General features: G+C 38.7%; 1 protein-coding gene across 2 annotated transcripts; it reads left to right on the top strand.

Annotated features, from left to right (window-relative positions):
• Positions 1 to 1,253: 1,253 nt before the first annotated feature.
• LOC137863519 (P2R1A-PPP2R2A-interacting phosphatase regulator 1) lies at positions 1,254 to 18,675 on the top strand. Of its 2 annotated transcripts, none has more exons than XM_068696705.1 (10): positions 1,254 to 1,760; positions 4,876 to 4,954; positions 9,970 to 10,026; positions 11,998 to 12,041; positions 12,121 to 12,175; positions 12,606 to 12,698; positions 13,223 to 13,311; positions 14,012 to 14,073; positions 15,021 to 15,117; positions 16,261 to 18,675. In XM_068696705.1, exons 1-10 carry the CDS (start codon positions 1,645 to 1,647, stop codon positions 16,418 to 16,420), a joined length of 852 nt encoding a protein of 283 aa, XP_068552806.1. In that variant the 5' UTR covers positions 1,254 to 1,644; the 3' UTR covers positions 16,421 to 18,675. The 2 variants fall into 2 exon arrangements, with proteins under 2 accessions (XP_068552806.1, XP_068552805.1); XM_068696704.1 differs by having other exon boundaries at positions 1,257 to 1,760; positions 14,009 to 14,073.
• The last annotated feature ends 5,775 nt before the right edge of the window (positions 18,676 to 24,450 follow it).

The raw sequence follows: 24,450 nt of genomic DNA on the forward strand, positions 1-24,450 counted from the left end.
AAAAACACTAAAGCATTATTGTGCTTGATTTCTGGAAATTATGGTCAGTCTGTTTAACTGGAAAAATAGGATCTAGTACTTCAAGAGGAAAAAAAAAAAGCTATTAATCACGTCTTACTGCCACCATTCACTAAAAGCAACACCATATTTTTAAGCTTTAATAAAAGATCTTGCCCCATTCTCCTTGTCTAGTGCTTCAGCACAAGCACTTTGTCAGCTGAAGAGTGCCAAAAAGCCAATTTGAGTGAAAACATCTAGCCTGGAATGGAAATATATTCACACATAGGTTGGCTCTGTTAATATAAAAAACACCTGCAAAATGTGACTGCATCACGCAACTATGTGGATTTTACTAGACAAAAAGCTTCAAATGCTACGTACCTGGAAAAAGTCAACAGCATCCAAAATGTGGCTGAGAGCTCAAAAACACCTGCTTCAAGGACTCAGATTTTGTTGGTGCCTGGCACTTACACAACAACCTGCTACCTGACCGGGGCTTTACTATAACCCAGAGAACCGCAATGGGAACATACATGTATATGAAGGAAAGTGGTGACTGTCCAGGAGGCCAGCTGAGGCCTGGGAAGAGGAGGGTAACGAGGCAGAGGAAAGGGGATGTGGCTGTGGAGGAGCTGTGCTATGGAACAGAATGAGATCAAAGACTGAAATGAGGAAATCGCAAAGATCTGAGTAAGAGAAACAGGGCAAATTACCATGGGAACAGGGATTAAGAAGGGAAAGGGTATGTTAAACAGAGCCTGGGGAGGATGCAGGTGAATGATGGAAGCAGGGACTGGGGGAAAGAGTGCAATGATGCAGAGGGACGAGCGGGCATGAAGAGTTATGGCACGGGTGATAAAATGGGAATACTTCAAAATACCAGGGAAATATCCCAGTGGGTGGAATACACCCAGCCGGCTGACGTTACAAAATGCTATCTTAGGCATGGGATTTATGGAAAAAATATTGCTTATGTATAATCTGCCTTTCTTCTCTGGTTACTTTTGTTGGGAAAGGCTGCCTGAGAACCCCACCGGCAATACAAACCCCAGCAGAGACAGCTGAGCTTGCAAAGACCAGCAAAAAGTCAAAACCACGACCCCAAATCCTAACCCCTAAACCCTCGATCCTAAACCCAGCCCCGCTCCCCGCGGCCCCCCCGGGGGGCTCGGCGCAGGCGCGGGCCCCGGGCTCGGGGCTCCGTGCGGGGCTCCCGGCGGCGCATGCGCGGGGCTGGCGGCGGCGGCGGGGGGCGTCGGGCCTGAGGCGCTCGCTCCGCTCCCGTCCCGTCCCGTCCCGTCCCGTCCCGAGGCCTCCGCGCCCGTCCCGTCCCGTCCCGTCCCGCCCCGCCCCGCGCGCAGGCGGCGGCCCCGGGAGGCGCGGGGCCGGGCAGGGGCCTGTAGGGGCTGCTGTAGGGGCATGGGGCGCTGCTGGGGCCGCCCCCCTCGGCGGGCCCGGCGCGCCCCCGGCCCCTGCCCGCGGCGCCGCCCGCGGGGCCTGTAGGGGCGGCCGCAGCGCCCCGCGCCCTGGGGAGCGGCGGCGGCGGCGGCGCGGGATGAGGAGGAGCCGCGGCGGCCGGCGGCAGTGAATGGGCGTCGCGGCGGAGCGGGCCGAGCCGCAGGCGCAGGCGGGGCCGGGGCCGCGATGGCTCAGGAGAAAATGGAGCTGGACCTGGAGCTGCCGCCGGGGAGCGCCGCGGCCCCGAGCGACGGGGGCGGCCTGAGGAGATCCAACAGCGCCCCCCTCATCCACGGGCTCAGGTGAGCGCGGCCCGGCCCGGCCCGGAGCCCTCGGCCGGGGCCTGAGGGGGACCCTGAGCGTTACACGAGGTGCTCTGCTTAGTGTTAAGCAGTGCCGGGTGTCCTGTGGCTGCTCCTGGTTTTGTTATTGTGCAATGCTGGGAGAAGCACACGGAGCTGGGTGGGTGGTTTTGTCTGGGCATTGCCATTAGCCTAACAGCAGCTGGCATTTGCAGGGGGGGGTGAGTTTTTGCAGGGTATTCTCTGCCAAGCTCTCCTCGGTTGATACACAGGCAAGGGCTAAGAGCAAAGCTCTCAGGTGTGCAGGTCTGTGGGGTGCTTTTTTTGACGCTGGACCGGGTTGCCTTAGAGAAGCTGTGGATGCCCCATCCCTGGAAGTGTTCAAGGCCAGGTTGGATAGGGCTTTGAGCAACCTGGCCTGGTAGAACTGGGTGATCTCTGGTCTCTTCTGACCTGACCCAGTCTATGATTATATAATTTTGTGTTTGGGTAACTTTATAACTCAAAGTACCGTTTCCTGCCTCTCTGGGGCAGTTTGTGAAGTTGGGGGATGCCCCAATGTCTCTTAGATGATGTCAGTAACATCTAACTTCAGGGTGGGCTATGTGCATCTACTAGCAGTATGTCCGCAGATGGGAGAGCATACTGACACTAAGCTTTTGTAAAAGATAGCATAATATATAAGTACTTTGTTTTTTCTCCCTCCCCTTAAACTTCATGTTTCTGTAAAGAAATAAATATCAGTTGATGAATAAATCTCTCATAAACGTTACACCAAAACAACTGACTCTGCACAACAATTCAGAGAAAATGTTAGTGCTTTTATTACTCAGTCGTGATTTAATTTTAAGTAAACACTGCATTTCTTTTATGTAATTGCAATGAAGCCGCTATCATTTTACAGTTTGATGCGGTACAGAGGTATTGTGAATGGTAGTTGTTCCTCGGGCAGATTTCTGAGCAGGTAAACTAATTATGTAACCGAGACATAGGTGTTCTTATAAGCTTAGCCTTATAAGTTGTTCCTTATGAACTCTGAGATGCTCTGCTTTTTAAAAATACAAAGCAGCCAAGTGAAAGAAACAGCCCAGCATCTGATAATCATGCTGCAAACAAACTGTTTAGGTCAAGTTCTGGGCATATAGCCTGAGCTTTTGCCTTAAAACGGCGTGTGTACTACACTAGGTGTTTATAGAGATTAAATTGAAATCCTGCTGAACTAATTTCAGGTGGTTGCAGTGGTTTGCCTGCTAGTTAGGAATTTTCCAGCAGAAAACTGTTTTTGCAAGATTACAGCTCTTGGCAAGAAACTTCATTTTTTTCCCAGAACGGCTTTGTTGGGTAAACTGAAACAAAAGCTCTTGCTCTTGGACAGATTGCTCTTTCTGCTCCGTCACTGCCTACCGACTTGATTTCCTCGTTAACAGATCTAGTAAGAAGCTTAGAGAAAAAGGTACTGTAAAGCCAGAGAACATCTCCAGGTGAATGTTTTAGATCAAAGAATGTACCTTTCACAGAACTTTTGATTCTTGTTCTCATGCTAAATCAATATTATTATTTTTTTATTGGGAACTATAAGAATTTTCTGTGAAAGGTAAGTCTGAGATCTGACCAGTTCTCTAGTGTTTTTGCAAGGGAAAATAAAGGTAAGGATATTTATATTTCCTTCCTCTCCCTTTCTTCTCTTCTAGTCAGCACCGAGTATTGGATTCAGCCTCTGATAATGTATTGCAGAATCCTTCAAATCTGTTTTTTTCCATTCAAAACCTAGATTTCAGCATGCAGCATTTATGCTCTGCTGTGCATTGGTGTACCAGCCAGTACGCTTACACTAAAGAGAAGTTGTAGTTGTTGGCCTCGGCCAGTAAATCTCATCTCTAAATGTCAAATCACGACCTCTTTGAATTCCTCCTGTTCTACTTCCTGTCAAAGAGCAAATGTTTGATTTCTTGTGGGTGTAAATTGAGTGAAATGTCTTTGACTGGACATCAGTTACTTTTTTCAGTGTTGTATTTGATGTTTTAGAGGCAACACATTCTTCTTGGTGAAAGCACAGTGCTTATAACAGTTGCTATTGACTCTTACTTCCGAGTAAAGCTTTGTTAGCATTCATCTAGCTCAGAATAAAAATGATCTAAAACTTGTGTCCTACTGGTGTATTTCATAGTGGAGGATTCTGTCTGACATGTCTTTAAAGTGCATTATGATTATCAGCCTTTAGAACACACTAATACTCTTGGTCAGATTAGTTTTAAGAGACCGTATTTTTGTCGTAGCTGAGACAAAAAGATACAACCCAGTGAATTCCTGTTACTTGGATCTTATTACAACCTGACATATGGATCTGTTGGCTTATGCAATTCCTCAGTGATTTTTAGGCATGAGGATTACAGGGTCGTGGCTCTAAATTTTATATTCTAGTGATCGTTATTTCTTTTCTTCAGTCTCATTCATTAAGTACACTGTTGATAACATTAGTGATGACCAGAGAAACTTACTTTAGGAATCAATAGCAACAAAGTTGCCTTGAGAAAGGAACACAGGTTATGGCAAATAATGAACCCTGTGCTATTAAATTGATGTGCTGTTTCCTGATTACAGACATGACTGGGGTCAAAAGTCTTAGGACTTTTTAAACTGCTTTCACGGTATGCTTAATTTAACCTCTACTGAAAAAGAGTTGAGAACTTATTAAATGGTCACAGTGATAAGTGTTATCAATATGCTGGATTTTTTGCTCTGCTGGCATTCAAGCTAGTTTCCAGTAACTGTTTATATGCTATTACAAATTTGTTCTGCTGAATGATGTCCGAAGCCTGTAGCTGTTCCAAACACAACAAATTCCCACAGAAATGATCAGTCTTAATTTTTCAGTAGTTCTGCAGTCTCAGTGTGATTAATTAAAATCATTAATTAAAGTAGCTGAGATTTGGGTGGAAGAGCAATTTGGTTTCCATTCAGCCAACATGCCAGTAGTGTTCTTACATACGTGTCTCTCAGGCGCTTTGTCTTGAAACAATTGCTGTCATAGCATTTGAAACTGAGCTTACAATAAGAGGTACTGTTTGATGGGAAGGAAATGGCTTTTGCATTTGACAAGTGTTTCTTTTCACAGTGATAATTCACAGGTGTTCCAGGCTAACGTGTTGCGAACCCGCAGGAACAGTACCACGGTTATGAATCGTCACAGCCTGGTAAGAGAACTATTAGACAACCATATTAGGCCCAAAGCAGAAGTGTGCAAACAGGAGGAAAGAATAAAATGAGGCTGTAATGTGTGAAACTAATACCACATATTTTCAGAAACAAGGCTCTACACTGACAGTAATATGCTGTAGCTATAGGGAAATGTTATTTATAGGCCATTTGACCATGGAGAGTACTTGCATTTCATTGTCATCATAACTTTGTTTATAAAATACAAGCTGATTTTCTAAGATGGAGTAAGAAAGGTAGTTAGCAAAGAAAAGCAATTGTATAGATGTATTATTATTACTGAAGTTTAAGAAATAAATGCAGTGATGTTCCAATTTTAAATTACTTATTATATAAAAGTCAGAACAGAGTGTTGTAATCAACAGCTGATATAACAAAATACAATGGCTGATAGAAAATGGAGCTTGAGACCCCCAGAATGAATAATTCCTCCTATTAGAAACATTCGTTTGTGATTTCAAATTTTATCACGCTTCTGTTACTACAGCTCCCCAAAATCTGAATCTTTAAACTATTAATCTGAAAATACAGAGCTTCAACCCAGAGAAAATGTAGTATATCTTGTGGTTTTTGCACCTTATAAATTGTGATAGGAGGATGTGATTTTGGCCAATTGAGAACACCTGCACAGGATTTCATAGATTGGTTTGGTAACCCTTATCGAAAGGACCAGGGTACATTGGGTAGTTATTTCCTCTTACTAAAAGGAATTTTTTGTCAAAGTTTCATGCAACTTTTCCTCTAAGACAGCCTTAGGAAACAGGTAGACTTGGGATAACATCTAGCTGCATTCAGCAAGTTTTGGAAAAAATAAGCTATGTTCAGGCAGGAGTGGAGTAGCATTATTTTTTTAATTAAAATTATTTCACAAAATAATTCTACCATATTGGTTTCTGTGCATTTTGATTTGTGGATATCCATAATTTTTTTTTATTTTTTAAAAGCTGTAGTCCCCTGTAAACCTGATGGCAGTTATCCTGTTTCTTTAGATACTTTTTGACAATGCTTTAGAAATAATCTGTTAGCCCCATGTTAATGGGTGAAGAATGCTACTCTCATATTTTCCTGATTGCTGCCTCTTCAGTAAATTTCTGCTTTAAAGTCAGGCCAGACAAGTACCTCAGCAAGGGCTTGTGTCTGTAACAAAACCAGGATACTTATTTAAAGCTTCAGAAAGATTATTAGAACTCACTTTTTCCTGCTAAGAAATAAAGTGTTATAGACTGTATTGTGGTCAAGAATTCTTAAACAACAGTCTGTTTTTTCATGTATTTTCTAGGGTTGCAGCTCAGGGTAAGTTTGTTTATGCTTGTGGACAGACTAAAGGAGAAACAAAGGTGAAAGCTCAGTTTACTAGGTTTACTTCTTGAATATCTTCAGTTGTTGGGGGGAAAAAAATATGCTAATTTGGGAAGCATTGCCTGTAAGTTGTCGTGAAGCAGTACTAGTTCTCGTATGGCTGTACCAGAAACAGATATTGCAGTCTTCTGGATTTTGTAACTATTCTGGTTTCAGTAGTAGATGAGAAGTAGTTCTGACTCAATGGCCAAGGAATGAAATGAGAATGGATTCCTTAAAAATGAACAAAAAGTTAAATGTCAAAGAGAACTAATACTTGTCAATGGACAGTTTTTCTAGCATTAAGAATAAAAATATTCTAGAAAATGAGATATGCTCTTCTGTTAAGAGAGGAAAGCTGAATGCGGTACTTAAGAACAAAAATTGTCTTAGAGCTAACAAAGGAATTTTCAGGAACAATTTTCAGTTTGCATTTTTGGGTTGTCATGCCTGAAGTAGAAAAGCTTTTCAGGGAAGAGAGTGTGGGTTCCAAAACTGGCAAGCAGCATCTCAAGGCCGAGAGGTGAAAGGTAGGTTAGGTCTCTTCCCTGTCTTTTCCCTACCATACATTCTCCTGTATACGAAGAGCTTTTTCTCTGTTTTTTCTTGCACCTGGAGCTATATAGGATCCTGTCCTTCCAACCCCTTCTGGGGGGCGCATCAGAGACTGGAAGTAAATACTAGCACCCATGAAGATGTATCCCTGTGGTCTTGTGGATTTCTTAGGGTTGTAATTTGTCTTCATTCCCTGCTGCGCAGGTGCTGACAAAATACAGTTGAAACTTATGCTCAAAATCAGATGCTTCATTGGCTGCTATATCAATGCCTTGTCTGCTTTGAAACAGTTCTTTGAGTTGGGCTGTTTTATGTTTCTGTTGAGGATGGCAAGCAGCATGGAAATGAAAAGGAATTTAGAGATTATCCTATACTTCTCTTGTCTTAAACCAGGATCAACTATAGCTAAGCAATTTTCAGAAAATTGATCTTCAGCATTAAGGACTCTAAGCAACTTCACCTGGTACTCTTTTTAGAGGAAGTGTAAATTTCTGACCTTAGAGAATATCCCAAGATGCTGGATGACATCTGCTTAGATAAATTTAATTTTGTAGTAGGTAAGTGATACAGTATACTTCAAAACATTTTTTCATTTTCAGAAAAACTAATCTAAGTTTTACTATAGTGTAAGCAGTAATAAGGAGGTTTAAAAGGTTCAGTAACTGAATCAAACTGTTAACGTAAACAGTTTGTTTAAACAGTTACGAGTTCACCTAACATTTTACGTTAAACTTGTGAAAAAATGATCATCATTTTTCTGATCTGTTGTTACCTCTCATGGAAACAATGGGAGTTGTTAAAAATGCTTCAGTAACTGAAGGTCATATTCTAGCACCATCTTCAGGGCTGTTGTGGTGGTTGTCCTAGTTCCTCAACTACATTCTAAAATTTTTATTTATTTATTTATTTATTTTAAATAATGTTTCCAAGTCTCAGACTCCAGCTCTTTTCTAATGGCAACTACAGGGGCTGCTATGCAATGCTGTGTGGTTCTTAATCTGTGGTTTTCTGGTAAATACATGTAATTGCCAAGAAAGGATCATCTATACTCAGAATCTGTTTATTTCCTTCCAGAACCTCAGTGGCACCTAGTGAGTAATTTTTTTTTTTTTTTCTTTTAAGGCAAAACATTTTTAGGCTGTGGTTAGATGTTCAGCTGCTATTTCAGCAAAGGTTTTGTTTTGGTTTGTCTCTTTTTCTTCTTTTTTGTTAGGTAAGTTCCCTGTTACGGTTCACTGCGTGGCCTCATAGTTGCTTGTGTTGGCAGAAGAGAGGTGGCAGTGCAGGGCCAGAAATGGAAGGGTAGTGGCACCAGGGGCAGCTGACTGCTTATTTTGGGAGTGCTGCCTGCCAAACTGGTGCTAGTGAAACTTTACCTTCAGTGAAAAAAATTATAAAACATTGGAAAAGGAAAAAAGCAGAAGGTGTTTCTTTTCCATGTTGGTAATTTAGTCTTAATAGTTGGTTATTTGTTTATTTATTAAGCTTTGTGCTGACTTATCATAATTTTAACAGATGGATTCAGGCTGCTTTAGCAAGTATCATTTTAAAGTGACTTGGGCTTCTGATAGTCTCTTTTCATAAGAAGTAAAGTACTACAAACAGGGAAAAAGTGGATTTTGAGCACAGAGTGAAGATCATGACTTGTTAGAGATGGGATGTAGGATTAGTCAAATCTGCATCAGATCCTGTTGAGGAGCGCTTAGCTGAGTTTTTTTCTCTCTCTCTCTCTCTATATATATATTTACTATACACTGGGACCCACTGATTTGATATACATGTATGTTCTATTAATGTTAAACCTTAAAATACTTGGATCAAAGTAATAAAACCAGAATGTAATGAGTGGAACAAATGCATTTCTACTAGGGAGTGACCGAGTGAACAGGCAGGAATGCACTATTGTCCAGATCCTTTTCTGTGCCACAATCAAGGTCAACTCAAGGTCAACGTTGGTTCATCACATTTGGAGGAAATTTTAGTAGGTATATAGGATTTTTGGGAGCCTGGTATGAGAGTAAAGTTGACTTAAACTAGACTGAAGAAGTAGCTAATTGTAAGCACAGGACATCAGTAGTGTGTGTTGTGGTGACTACATTCTGCTATGAGCATTAAACATCCTCTGTGTTTGTGTGAGACTAAAATCTTCTGCAAGAAAAAGGGCTTGATGTTTGTTTAGAGGGAGGATTCTGGATATATGAAGCCTTAGTAATCTGTCATAACTTACCATAGCTTTTTGTTTAGGACAGCAAAATCTTTGCATTCTTCATGACACTGATCAGAAGATGTTGCAGTACCTGGTTAACAGAATGAGTATTAGTTCTCTGACCAGTTTTGTGTAGCTGATGAGGCCTCATACTGCATGAAATATGACAAACACTTAGTGATAATACAAACCTTACTTATTGAAGACATCCATTTTAAAAAAGATGCCTTGTATTTTGAAGGGGTTTGAAGGTAAACCTCTCTGACTAAAGCTTTGGGGTTTTGATCCCTAGTTCAGTTACGACAAAAGCCAACTGATGGTCGAATGTTTGAGGGACAGGAAATATATGAAAGGAAATGATATTTTGAGAAAACAAGTGCTTTAATTACTTTGTTTTTGAGTATGCAGTTTTAGATCATAGTGTTCCAGGGAGATCTTGATGCAAAGCTTGATAGAATTAAGAGCATTTTTAGTGACATCCTCTCCAATTTCAATTTTTGTCACCCATATATGTGAAGATCTTGAGAAACCTGAAAGGAACTATTTAACTCTTTGATAGTCCTCCAGTAGATGATTTTATTTTCATCTGTCAAAGTACTTATTTGTAGGTAGGCAACAATCCAGAAGTTTTTTTTCACCATGTGTAGTTTTGGCTTTATATTTTTAAGGATCTACTGGGGAGCCTGCTGGATGAAAATATTTATGCAACCATATATACATGTATGAAAGGTAGCAGTGTTCTAGTTAAAAGCAGCATCATTCTGTAGAGAAGACAGTAGAGAGAGTTTAGGATAGTGCTATAAAGTAGTTATTAACATTTTTGCACCTTTCCCTCCCTTCTCCCCTGTTTGTTTTTCTTTAAGTGTTTCAGTTGTATGTTGTTTTGTTCTGCAGTTTGTGCCATCATCTCCTATACGTATTCCTAGCAGCCGTCTTCATCAAATCAAACAGGTAAGAACAGATTGCAATTCTTTTCAAATATTGTTTATACGGGGTTAGCTTTTTTGCAGTCAGTGTGCGATGGCCTTCAAATAACTATAAATTTTGCTATGAAACAGTAGACTGCTGCATACTGTATATCACTGCTTCAAGGTATATTCAAAACTAAAGGCTGTATCTTGTTTGCAGAGTTCCAAATTTTATTTAAAAAAACAACAACAACAACAACAACAAAAAACACAATTCTTATAGTAAAGAGAAGATTTGAGAAAGAAGAAAAAATCTTAAAATGAACATTTTAGAAGAGACCTTTAAGTGTAAACCCTTAGGGTAAAGTTTCACCGAGTTTTTGGCAGTAGAGCCAGCATAAATATTCAGGGGCAGTGACAAAGTATTCCTCAACTTGTGCTGGCACAAGACTGTGCAGCCATAAAAAGAACTGGATAAGGAAGCAATTTTGGAAAAAAAATAAAAAAATAGTTCAAATGCATTTGGCTGGGCTGTTTCTCATCTGTATAATATTCTTATCCAGATCATTACTTGTGCTGTTACGGCATGAGGGGAAGGACGTAAGAGCAAATACTTAGGAAAGGAGAGGGGTGTGGTGAATATCTGAAGCCTAAATAGCACTGTCACCAGACAACAGACCACAGTCTAAAGGCACAAATTTTAAAATCAACAAGCTGAAACTCTTGTGGCTCTTCCATTTTAAATTCTACGTTTTGACAGTAGAATGATAAACTGGCCTTAAGATGTTTGATTTTTTTTTTTCCTGTAAAATTGCAAGCTTGCAATGGATAGACTTGTTTTCTCTCTTTTCTGTAAAACTAATTGAATGCTTCAGACAGCATTTTTTGGGATATGATTTCTGAAGTGGTGTAAGGTGCTTCTGCTTCCTGCCTTGGATATTTAAGGTGCATGCATAGTAACCCTGAAGAAAATAACTGCTTGTGCTTACTAAGCAAACAATGTACTGGCTTGAACAGATTCTGAAGCACTCAAGACAGTTTTAGAGCTGAGAACATGAATAACTCTTGTTTTGTTGCTATTAGTACATGAAATAAAGTTTGATAATTCAAATTGTTTGAATATACTTTTGTATTCACACTTATTCCATACATTTATTAAGCTGAACACTGACACTTCCTAATCTGCATTTGATAGCTGAATTCAGAAATTGAAATTCTCAGCACTCTATTCTTACCAGCACAAATGGGAACAGTGTGCTCTAATTTTGAGGTCTTTCAAATCTTAGCAAACCACACAATTGAACTAAGTTAGACTCTCCCTACGTATAATGATGGTTGTGAAGATATTTAGTTACACTTTTATTCTTGAACTGAATTATGGAATCTCTTCATTCACTCAACAGACTGATAGTATTCAGTTGAGCGTTTTAAGGAATGGTTCATAGTCAAGAGGAGAATGGATCAACTTTTTACTTGGTGTGAAAGTTTATTTAATTACACTTCTGATCCATTTTAATAGTATTTTATGATTGTTTTAGAAAAAATACCTTATCCCAGATGCTGACAATGTCTAGCTAGTTACACAGAGTAAGGTGTATTCCTTATTCTGTGGATCCATAATTTCAAGCATATTACTTATGCTAGAAACTACTTTAAAAAATAATGTTATGCAAGAGTGCATAAAGATACTCTATCATGGGCAGAAATCTTAATTTGTATGAACATTATTCAGTTCTGTAACTACCTCTTGGATAACAGTGAATGTGAAAAGAAAAAGCTTCTTGAGAAACAGCCACCTCCCATTAACACTTATTATGGGATGGTCTGTCTTGAAATGTTGCTTTTCTTTTCTCTCCCATTCTCTTCTCTTCACCTAGGGAGAGCTCAAGGTTACTGTTAGTCAACAGAGCTGAATAAAACCTCCATACTGAAGTGAAATGGAACTAGTTTTTTTTTTCTGACTTGCTGTAGCAGATCTTTTTTTATCTTAATTTTTAATTTCCTACTCTTATAGGAAGAAGGAATGAATTTGATGAACAGAGAAACAGTACATGAAAGGTAAACATTAAGGCCAACAAAAATACTTAATGCAATTTTTTGTGGGTGTAGGACAATACATTTGTTTTCTTCTTTGTAGAGAAGTGCAAGTAGCAATGCAGATGAGCCAGTCATGGGAGGAGAGCTTGAGCCTGGTAATGAATTCATGCTTTTATTTGTATTTCTATTATCAGCATCAAGACACTCGCATGTCAACATTTTCTTTTATATTTTGACCTCCTGTTAAGGTGTTGATATATTGCTGGTTTTGATCAGCAATTTTTCACACAGTAAGGCATAGAATTACCAGTTTTTCATGGATACATGTCAGTTCCTTGGACTGGTGTGTCACGAAAAATAACATGAATGTTTGCATGTCCAAATATTCTTCCATGTTTTGGTATTCCACAAGTAATGTTTAAGGCTTTTTTTTTTTTTACATAGCTATGTAAATGTGTGTGTGTATATATGTATATATATGAATAAGAAGGGGGTAACTTTGGAGTCTTACTCAATTCCACATGAAGCAGTCCTTTTCATGTTAAGATAGTTGCTCATAAGGTTAATTGTGCATCCTATTTACAGAGTGACAATGATTTTGAAAAATCATCATCACCAAAGCAAGTAGACTTTATCCCAGTCTCTCCAGCTCCTTCACCTACCAGAGGAATAGGGAAGGTGAGCAAAATGCAGTAATGAAGCTTTTCTATTAAGTAGTGCTAACTAAATTCAATCAACTTAGCAGCAAAAGATTTAACCACCTGCTCCTTTCTACCTCAGCTGCAAACCAGAAACTAGAGTAAACAAACAAACAAAAAAACCACTTACCCTGAAACTCCAAAACAGAAACCACCATCTGAATTTTTATGGAGTGTTCTGCTGCTAATCTGTGGTCGATAAAACTTATTTTTCATTTGCTTTCAATGTAAATTAAGAAGAGGGGGCATACATTCTTATTTTATGAACTGTTTAACCAGACTATGGTGAAATAAATGCTTGCCAACTTGCATGTGTTTTATGTAACAATTGAAGCTGTCCAATTTTTTTTTCCTCAGTAACCAAAAGTGATATCTTAGTATACCCAGTCAGATTGGTTGCTTGAAATTAATATTGGATTACTCATTTACCTGTGATAAGGATCAGTTTTTACCATGTGTGGTACAGTATTTATATGTAAATAACTCAAACTGTTTTGCTCTCAGCAATGTTTCTCACCGTCTTTGCAAAGTTTGGTTAGTAGCAGTGGATTACCTCCAAGTCCTAGCCCAAGTCCAACAAGGAGATTTTCAAGGTAAGTATCGGATCACATCAGTAATAGGAAATTGGCATAACTAGTTTGCAGTAAGCTTTTGAAATACAAGAACTTATTATATAAATAATTAAAATTGATACCTGATTACAAATGAACTTCATGCATTCATCCTGACATTAGATTTTACAGTGCCTTAAAATGTTGGTTAAATTTTTTGTGTCAGAACATCAGGAAAGTGGGCTGCACTTCAGCATGTCTTTGCAGTATTATCTTTATATTGCTCTTAATCACTTTTTAAGTAATTCTGATAAGAGAAAACACACACATCAGAGTTTTACAGATTCTGGTTTTAGTTTTATTGGATGTTGTTTTGAGCTATGTGGGAATAAAGCAATTAAACTTCATTGGGCTATAACACTTCAGCAAAGTGTTGCCTGTCAGCTGAGCAATAGTCACTACCTAGAACGTGAGCTTTTAGTCTGCCCCAGTTGTGAAATAGTGTGACCTAACCTTTTCTGTTAAGGTCTATGCTTCCTGGTACTTCTTTTAAAAATTTTAATAAATGAAAATAAAACAACAGAAATATTTTTGATAGGCTGTTTTAATGGCTATTTTCTTAGTGTTTTCTGAAACACTGTTTTGTTTTCTTTGTTATCTGAATATCTTTTGATTCTTTACATGTTTTCAGGCTTCCTCTGTTAATGGTGATATCAGTATAGCATCTGCCTTCTTTTAGCAGGAGAAGCCAGAGTCCAATTAACTGCATTCGACCAAGTGTTCTTGGGTCAATAAAAAGAAAAGGTATAGTATTTGTTTTTGGCTAACATAATAAATTGTTACTTTTAAAATAATTCATATAACTTTCTTCCTAATTCTATCCAGCTGTCTGATGCTTTGAGAGACTAGAAATAGTTGACCAAAATAGAGAGACTAGAAATAGTGCTACAGTTGACCAAATAAATTGAACTGTTTGTAGTGATAAAACAGTCAAATTGATAAATATATACTTGATTTCACAAAAATCTTTTAAAGTCCTGACTAATTGAAGTACGCGAATACTGTATATTTAAAGTCACTCTTCAAAAACAAACTGATCCAGAGACCTAGTAGATACCTTACAGCTTTTTATTCTCTCATCCTATGTTTTTTTTTTTTTCTCGAGTTTAGCATAACGTTATTTTATTGCATCTGTTTTTAAATATATCTTCTGCTTCATCTTTGTAACAGATCACTTCTGACTCTGAGACAGATTTTTAAAATGCTTTTCTCTTTGTTCTTACATAGTCTATTTAAGCATACATCTGCTGTCTTTTCTTTTGGTGTATTTGGAAGTCAAATTCAATATGTAAGTTTAATGATAATTCTGAACCACCTTTATTAATTGCAACAGGAAAACCACCTTTCCTTATTCTCAGCTTCTCTGCTTTGATGCAGCTAGTCAGTGAACTGATTAGCTGAATAAACTAAAATGAAAATTTGATTTTCCTCTACTGAAGAATGATTATCTGATATCTAAACCTCAGTCTAAACTCATTAAATTCTCCTAAATTTTAGGCTAAAAAATTTGCAAGCGGTGGTCTTTAAAATTTCAGCATCAAACTCCTATCTTTTAAATATTACGGTCTGGTGAGTGCTATATTATGAGTTTGGACTTCTATTTTGTTTGCTCTTGGAAGTACATTGCACGTAGATTTTAGTTCAATTGAGAAATGTTATTTTTTTTATCCCTCCTTTGTCTCATACTGAAGGGGTAACAGAGATGGAAGATCATCCAAAAAGATTATTCCAAGGATCCATGAACATGCTTACTCCTGAAGTTTCACATCACACGGACAGTGTGGGATGGTAAATGCCATACTTCTTATTTGTGTGAATTTCATCAGAAGCACTGCAAGAAGTTTGTGTTGTCTTTTTTCTTTTATTATTAATACAAACATCCTGTATTTTTGAAGCACTGAAAGTATCATAGTAAATCATCAGTAAAATTCACTACAATTTTAGAATTTCTTGGACTGACTGATAACCTTTGTTAACATATTTCATGTGTATGGGCATTGAGCATGTTTAGGAAAAGACACCTTATGGCTGGCAATTTTTGGAATCCAGTTTCAACTTGCAATCAAATGTGAATGTTAATGATTGTGGGTGTTTTATTTATTTATTTATTTATTTATTCCCTTGCTGTTAATCACATCAGAAAATTAGTCTGACCCTCCCTGCTGGGAGGAGATAAAAAAGCACTACATGGAAAAAAAATCGTAATGACTTGAAATAGCAAGGTAACTTGATTTGGTATTGTAGTTTTGTAGGCATACCGTATGTATTACTACCTTCTTGACTATCAGGAAAGCATTTTTTACAGTGTACCTCTGGCCTCTCTGCCTCCTAGCTAAAGTACAAAGCTGTGCACAAGCTTTGAGCCTGTTGCAGTGGAGATAGTAAAATGGATTTGTTTTAAGGATATTCTAAAAACATGTATTTTTTTTCACATTCTATTCATAGTAGGCACAGCAGTGCAAGTTTAGTTTGCTGCTACTTGTTTTAGGAGGTGGCAATTTTTAAAAATGGTTTGATGCTATCACTGGTGATAGAACATCTACAATTAAAATTTTGCATCCTATAAGACATGTAGTGAATGGTAAATGTGCTATGCATTAAATCCCTTGGCAAAAGGCATCTGGATACATTGGGTCCTTGTTAGGACATGGGGTGAAGCTGGCAATGAATTTTTCAGCTTGATGCCTCTAAATCTCTAAACAGTTTCTGGGTAAGCTGAAGGAGAAAAAAATCAGAATGCTATCTCTGTGTTTGGAAGAGACTGCAAGGTGTTTTGTTACAGATTTATTTAAAATACAGTGTTTACTGTTCCTTCAAAGATGTAGATTTGCTTTTAAAATGGGTTTATAATGAATGGAAAGCTAGTATTTGAAATTTTAAGAAATATTAGAATACTTAATTTCTCATATCTTGATGTTGCTGTGTTTTCAGTTTGTCGTCACATGCGCTTGATGACAATAGAAGCAGTGCAGGCTCTTCTTGCGACTCACCAGCTGAAGTTAGCACCAACACAGACTCTCCAGTCTCACTGTCTGACTCCAGATCTCCGTTTTTACCAGTAGATCTTACAGCTAAGTTACCTATTGATTGAGAAGCACAAGTCTGCTAATGGGACACCAAGAAACAGGCTGGATATCTATAAGACTTTCTCTTGTGTATAACTGAGTCTTTTATGTGATTCTGTTCCTCATAGGAACTTCCAGAAATGTCATTATTTCTAGAAAACTTCCAGAATAGTTCCTTGAGGAGGAATTCACGTTTCTAGTGATTTGTATGACATTTACTAATAGTACAGTAAGCATTTGAATTGCAAACATATTTGATGCTAACCTGAGTGTACAAGCTATGGATTTCTCATGGATATATTCTTGGTGTAAGTTACAAATACTGTATATACCTTCTGCTTGTGGACATTGGCTTTCCAACAGCCAAAAGGTGGTGTCCTCACTAATAGAAAGTGGTGCTCTATGTGGTAAAAGAAAACTTCCATGTTTGTCCTGTCTTAAACCAATGAAGCAGCTTACTTAATTTGTTTTTATTCCTGGAGTGTTAGGTATTTATAATTTTTGTTTTCATGTGAAAGAGAGAATATTGAGGGGGAAAAAGAATTGAATCTTGTGTTCTAATTGACTGTTAATCAATTCTGTGTTCTAAGTAGATACTGAAAGAACAAGTTGGTGAATCATCGTCTTAAATTTACATGCTGGATTTTACTCATGATCATGACTGCTGTTGTGACTAAATCCAAAGTTAGTGTGGAACCTTCTGGGGTTTCATACTTCTTTCCCATTTAGATGATGTATTAGAGTGGTAGATGCTCTGTTAATCTTTTAATGGGGAAAAGTAGTAATAATGTTTGGAACAGAACATTAAATTGTGAGATTTTAGTATCTAGTACTTCAGAAGTACATTATTTTAACAGATAGTGTTTGTCCTCATGTATGACTTTTGATGGACAGAAACAATGAGGGACCATGAATGCTTTTATAAAGGCTGAGGTGATCAAATGTGCCTAATCAGTATTTAATCTCCTGATGTCACTTTCCCCCAAATATTGACATCAAGTTACTTCTGCTATTGTAACGTTCAGATGCTCATTGGAAGTCTAGAATTCAGTAGTCTGATGTGTTTCCAGATTCTTATACTGTGTTTGAAAAGTCAGTAGGTTGAAGCATCCTTATTTCAACTCTGAAATTCCCCAAACAAGAGGACAAATCTGCAAACCATCATAGAGAGCTGTTTCAAAATTTCCAGTGGCAACCTCATTTTTGGTTATTGACTCTTGTTATGCAGTTGAACTTCCCCATGCTGGGTCCCCATTTGTATGTGTGTATGCATCTTTACTATGTGGTTTTAGGCCTTCTCTCCAGAGAAGTCAATAATGAAGCAAAATGTTTTGCTTTTAAACACTAAATCTTTGTGATGTGTAATAAATTGAGAAAAGCTCAGAAACTTCCTCAAGTAGGAGGGAAGCCCACTCTGAACTCTGCTGTGGAAGATTCCCATGGATGAAGCTTTGACTGAAAGCAGCCATAAAAAGTAGAAATGGATGACAGCGTGAAGACTTGGTGATCTGAGGTGGACCAACAACCAGTTATTCTTATTGTAGAAAGAAAATAGAACCTATTTACTAGTTTTACTCAGTTCAATCAAGGTATGTCATAGTTTACTTCTGACTTCATTCCTCTTAAATTATTGCAATAGTCAACTTACTAGTTGCAGATTCCTTTTCTTTTTTTTTTTTTTTTATGTTCAGACTGCCCTTTGCCCCTGTGGCCAATGGACAAACTTGTCGTTAATGTCTCTTTGCTTGTCATTTAATATGGCATAGTTTCATTTTGCAGTTTCAGATACATGCCAAAGAGTTGCTGTGCATTCACTCTTTTGTGGTGAGGGCAAGACTGTTGTGTTTGTTGTTTTTTTGTTTTGTTTTTTTTTTAACCTTGCTTATTTCTTAAGAATGAGCCTCTTGGTGTCTGTCCCAGTCTTTTAAAAAAGATGCATCAATAGAGGGTTTTAATAGTTGCATGTGGGTCAACTTGTCTTTTTTCTGTTGAATATTTATGCTATTCTTCAAGTAAGTGCCAATAAATGGAAACATAAATGTTTTTCTGTTTCTGCGCTTTGTTAGAGAGGTAACTATATTACATTATTACTTTAATCTGTGATTAATTATTTTTTTTTAAAGCAGAATATCTATTTTAACACACTTCTACCCAGTCTGGTTTGCAGTGAAGTTGGCCCTAAATTCTGCAGCACGCTTTTCTTTTTTTGGTGCAATGTTAACTTAAATTTCTGTGACAACTCTAGGAAAACTGAAGAATAAAAATGAACATTTTCAAATGATGGTCTTTGTGGTTTGCCTTTGTAGGGCAATATATGTGGTTGGAGCAAGGAGAAATATTTATGTATTTGCAGTTGCTCTTTCTCTGTCTTTTGTAAGAGAGAAATCACTTTAAACTTGTAGAATAAGGCATCCCAATTTCTTGTCCATCTGTGTCATCAACTAGCTGTGGTTTTGTGCCCTGGAGTCAAGAGGCATCTACAGGATTTTCCACGGAAATACAAGAGTGACTTTTGGAATTAAACTATGCTGCAAAATGTATGTATCAGAGGTTGGGGAATTAGGATCTTATACGATGTACATAATTGACCCTTGACAGCACGAGCTACTCCATGTGTTAGTATTACCTGCATTTTACTAATTATTCATTTACTTGAGAACAATGAATGTTGAAGCTGTGCTTGCACTGTGACATGGTTACAGTAGTACTGCATACGATGTTTCTTAAACAATCTGAGTGTATTACAAGTGTTTTTGTCTTTGTCATCCTCTGAGAAATGCATCTTTCTTGTCTATATGATGGTCCTATATATAGTGTATACGTTAAATATTATATATAAACTGGTTCGTTCGGGCCATCTCGCTGTTTCTCTCCAGGATTCTGCCATTCCTCTCGAAAGACACCCTTCTGCAGTCATGCTCATGATCAGCGTTTGATAGCTCTGAAAGCTACCCCTGTAGGATTTGTTGGCAGTTAAATTGGGTCTTGGGCCAATGTGTCTTCCTTGCTAACTGATAGGTGTTTGTCTTCTTTCCACCTTCTCCAGACTTGACATAGTTGCCGAGGGAACACTGATAACCGTGCCAGTGCTCAGGGGAACTGTATTTTTGGAATGAGCACTTACTGCATTTAGCAGAGGGGATAGATACTTCATGTTAGAAGAGTGATACAAATGCCAGGAAAAATGAGCCTGTGCATCAGCCAGATTAATTTGCTAGGGTCTTCTCTGTGTTGTCAGCAAGCCAATTGATCCAAATGCTCTACAGCTGTCCTCGGTCCTCCTGAAGATTAATATGAGAACTTAATCCCAAATCTGTCCTTTTTGCCTTTCTTCAGAAGACTTATCTGTAAATGAATGTTAACCAGTACAAACAAAACGGATATGCAAAGTCTTGCGTGTTCTTGTGAGGCCAGGATATCTTGATTTATAAACGTTTTGTGATTCTCAGGTCAGCGTTGTGAGTCCAGTCCTGCTTTTGTGAGGTTATTTGCTAGTGAAATAACTAAAGATAGGAGTAACCACCGGAGCTCTATCAGCTAGCTTCGAGCTGGGAAGCAGCTTGTACGTTTCGTAGCAGTAGTCACTTAATGTTGTTCACTTCAAGTTGTTGTGTTCTTGCATATGTTGCAGTTGTAACTTGTTTGCTTAAAATAGGCTCAGGAGTCATAATTAGAACGTGTGAGCTCTTTGTACCCTGTTTTAAGCAACCTTTTTCATCACCAACTGGCAGATGGAGTTTTAGTTGATCCCTCTTCTCACAAGCATAGAGTTAAAATATTTGTAAATGGAACTGAATGTTTACAGCTGCAATACCATGATTATCAACCTTATCAATCCACAGAGGAGCACTTGGCTTGCAAGAATCCTTTATAGTAACTACACGCAAAAAAATTGTCACCTCATGTTGCTTTGTGTGGTGTCTGTTTCCAGGTTGTCTTTTAACCTGTAACAGGACAGTCTTCCCCTTTCTTTGCACTTGGTATGCACTTTTTGAAAATGAGCATCCTTGTTTGCTCTCAGCACTCCTGTGATGGACTCGGGCCCAGGCAACAGGCAGGCAAGGGCTTGGTCAGGGAGGTGCAGTTCCTGTCATAGTGGGCTCCATGCAGACAGGTACCCTACAACCATGACAGACCCCACGCTCATGCTGGAAGGGCGAGATTACTTTCCTTTTTGGGGTTCTATGGTAGAAGTGTGAGAGATACAAATAAACTAAAGGAGAATAACCTTTTTTTTAACTTTTAGTAGTTTTTTTTTTTAAGTGGAAATATGGATTTAAGTTCCACTACGAGCTCCTAGTTCTTTATTCCGTGTCTTTGATATGCAATTTATCAGTCATTTTAGTACCTTCTTAGTATCTCATGAATGCGCTAGGATCGTGATGACTGCAATTACATGTGTTTAAATTTAATATTCCACAACACAGGTATTAAAGGGAGCCTGTAACGCAGGTGGGCCACCTTGTTAGCTTTTTCTTCATAGGGACATCGGCTGTCGCTTTGTGCTACTGGAAGCATGATTGTGCTCTTGCTTAAAATACTCCTTTGCTTATTTATTTTCTGCTACTTCAAAGACCAGAATGCATTACTTTGTCTGCATGTAATTCCCCAGTTTATTGTCAGTGCGGTAATAGAGCTTTGTAAATTTTCAAGAGCTGGTACACCCTAGCTGCAGTTTATCATATAAAGTAAACAGCTGGTTAGCTTTCAGCAGCGAGCTCCTGCAGGTTGTGTTCTATAGAAGACAAAAATAGACCAAAAAGCGAGTGTATCCCCTTACTTGGCTTTAGCTGTTACACTGTGCTGCCTCCCTGCTTGTGTTCCTACCTCCGTTACTTGTTTTTTGAGGATACACAGATTCTCTAGGCTGCTTTCATTTATATGTTCAGTATTTTTAAAGGGCTCTTAATAGACTGTGTGACAATGGTTTCCGAATCCTTGTAGCTTATGTGGAGCAGTACTGTGCAAGTGCTATGCTGCTGGCAATGGCATTCTTTATTTTCCTTCAGTGGTTTCAGTCATAATTTGTATTACGGTCCGTTCCCTTAGTACTTCTCTGGTATTTTAGGCCAGAAGAGACCTCACAGAAGTTTAGAGGAAAAAGCACGAGTTGCTCTGACCAAGACTCATCCTGGCAGAGAGGATGATTAAATTTTTTAAGACCTCCTACACAGCTTGGTCCCTGAATTTTGAGGTTGCCCTAAATCACCACAGAACACATGAAATGTGTCAATTGGCACCTGATAAATTTGTCCTGTAAACAAAGTATTCTAGGATTGGGTCTATGTGCCCTGACAGGTTCCCATCTGTAGCATCCCCACCAGTGGGACGGATTGCCAGTGCACATCAGAAGGAGAAGGAGTTGGGTGATTAAGTGTGAGATTCATACAGCTGACACAGGAAACAGGTGATGGGATTTGGCATTTATAAGGAAAGCCAGGCAAAAGCCGGGCATGTTCAGTATACATTGAAAAACAAGGACTGAAATGTGGTGACTTATTGCCAAACCTACTTGGCAGCCTCTCTCTAGTTTAGGCTTGTTGGTTATCAGATACTTGCTACATATGAAGATAAAATGAAATAATATACAGCTGACTGGAAATTCTTAACAAGTTGATTCCAGAAAGAATTTATTTGCTTTGCTGTTGAAAGCACACTTCTGTGCAGGGACTTCTCTTTGAGCTGCCACAAATACCACCGTTAAGCTCTTAAAATAAGAGCAGGACCTGTTACCACCTGGTATCGTGTTTGTTTTTGTTCCTCAGGCGTGTTTTGAGAAATATGGCCACTGTCTCTTCTCAGGTGATTCCCACATAAGGTTGTTTGACCCAGTCTTGGGGCACCCATCAGCTGCGCTCCCTGGTGGAATGAACTGGTTGTCTGAAAGCCCTGCCTGTCCCTGGAACTCTGAACCAGTTACATGGGGCCCATTGTAGTTGTAAGCGTTCTGTGATTGACTTCTTCAGAGCAAAAAGGGAAATCTAAGCATTTTCTGATCCAGACAAGTGTAAACACCTAGAGAGAGAGGATCATGTACCAAGCCTGTACCTACTGGGAGTGACACTACTGAAAACGATCTTAACAGCACTCTCACTTCCTGCGTGCCAGCGTTGCTTGTTTGGGGTATCAGTGCCATAGCAAGTCCTGGGTAAACAAGATGATTGTTTCTGCTGGATGATCTTAAGGCACTCCTGTCTGCTCAAAATACTTTTTTAAGGAAATGACTGTTTTGTTTGTCTTTAAGAGTCAGGAATGGGAAATGACGTGAACACTTAACTGTTTTTCCCTGTGTTTTAAGAGGAAGCGTATTCACTGTCTCAGGTCTTATTTCCACAGGCATTCTGTGTTTTCAACAACCTTATTAAGTAAGCCTCAAGGTACCAGAGGTACATGTGCATATGTATGTACCTATAGGCATCAGAAAACGTTACAAACCTTGTTTATTTTTGTATATCCACATAGTAAAAACGTATTACTGTCTCCCTGTGACTACACTGTCACATGAGTTGATACATTCCTCCTTACCATTCTGAACTGAAGGTGTTCTCAGGTCTCTGGAATAAATTTGTGATTTGGCAGTGCTCTGTAATCTCTCTGAAATAGAAAAGGCAAATTCACACTTTCATGCTTATGCTGCCCAAGCACCAGTTTTATCTACAGCTGCTAAATTACACTGTGCATTTAATCTTTATCTGTGTATTGCTCCTTGCTTGACCTTGAAAAAGAAATGTTCCAGTGTTTTAGTTTTTTTTTAGTTGCTGATAACTCTTTGTTACTGATTTCTTTGGTCAAGGTGTTTTTTGAAACCAATCGCTTCTCTTTAACTTCTGTGAAAAAGCACATTGGCAATAGAGGTCTCCGTTGTCCTCCATTCTCACTTCTGAAGTCTTGTGTGTGCACTGTGCAGGAGTGAGAACGCTGCCGGTGTGAGACGTGGTGATAATGACTCTGGGATTCTGGGTGGGGGGGCGTCTCTCTTCTGTACTTCTGCAAGTGCTTGACAAGCACTGGCCTGTGACTGCCACTTCGGGGATATGGGAAAAAGGCATTTAGGACTATGGCTGAATTGAATTCTGCTACTATTGCCCACAGACAAATGTACATATATTAATACGTTACAGCCAGGCTATTAAGTCCATTTTATCTCCCTAAAATCTGTTCAATTCTCTTGCCTTTCCTCAGGAAGAGGCAGGCTAAAGCACCTCATGAAACTCAGAATTAACAGCGTAGGTGCTTAAGAATAAAAGCAAAACTACAAGAAGGCAGCTCTGCAGTGGCAGAAAAACACTTCGACCCAAACAAGATCTGTTTGTAACTGGAAGAGAGCATTGTCTGTAGCATGGGCTCTGGAACACCAAGTTCTCAAACCAGTTAATAACTTTTTTTTTTTTTGTTTAGAAATGTTAATGTTTGACTGTCTCTTTATCATCGGATGCTGATAGATGACACGACCCCAGTTCTTCTGGGAATCGAGTTAAAGTAACATTTTTATTGCTCTTTAGAGACTTAGTGCATTATATGTAACAAAAAAATAGTGATTGATAATAATATAAAAAAGGTTAAATTAAACAGTCACGTGCATGGTTTCTTTGTGCTTCCATGCATAAAAAGTGACACACAACATGCAGGCAGTGGGAAGGCTTAATTTCAAAAATGTTTTTTTTAATAGACTTTTATAAAGATTTGTGTGTATGAGCCAAATACACCAATAATGGGTCCTCAGTAGGAATCAGCTTTGTAGAAATAAGATTTTAAAACTAAACAGCTCTAAAATGAAATGTTAAACGAAGGGACATACTTGTTACATGAACCCTAACTGTTCACCTAGAATATAAAACTGAACTTTGAGCAGGAGTTTCTGCTACAAAAGAAATCTACTGCCTTAGATGTAAGGGATGGTGGTGGGAAAGCGTAGACAAATGCCTATGCTGCTATACTTAGTTTGGTCTCTAAAGTAGAAAAGAATGCTGAATCTTGTATTAGTGTGCAGTTTAACTTCTGTTAATGCCCCTTAGTTCACATATTGCATGCATCCCTAAGAAATGAAAGGATCTGA

This window comes from Anas acuta, chromosome 13 (genome assembly GCF_963932015.1).
Source record: "Anas acuta chromosome 13, bAnaAcu1.1, whole genome shotgun sequence".
Taxonomy (NCBI): Eukaryota; Metazoa; Chordata; class Aves; order Anseriformes; family Anatidae; genus Anas; species Anas acuta.

Coding starts and splice junctions, on each gene's coding strand:
- LOC137863519 (XM_068696704.1), top strand. CDS start 1,645: ATGGCTCAGGAGAAAATGGAGCTGGACCTGGAGCTGCCGCCGGGGAGC. Junction 4,955..9,969: donor TTATGAATCGTCACAGCCTG/GTAAGAGAACTA, acceptor TTTGTTCTGCAG/TTTGTGCCATCATCTCCTAT. Junction 13,312..14,008: donor CCAACAAGGAGATTTTCAAG/GTAAGTATCGGA, acceptor GCCTTCTTTTAG/CAGGAGAAGCCAGAGTCCAA.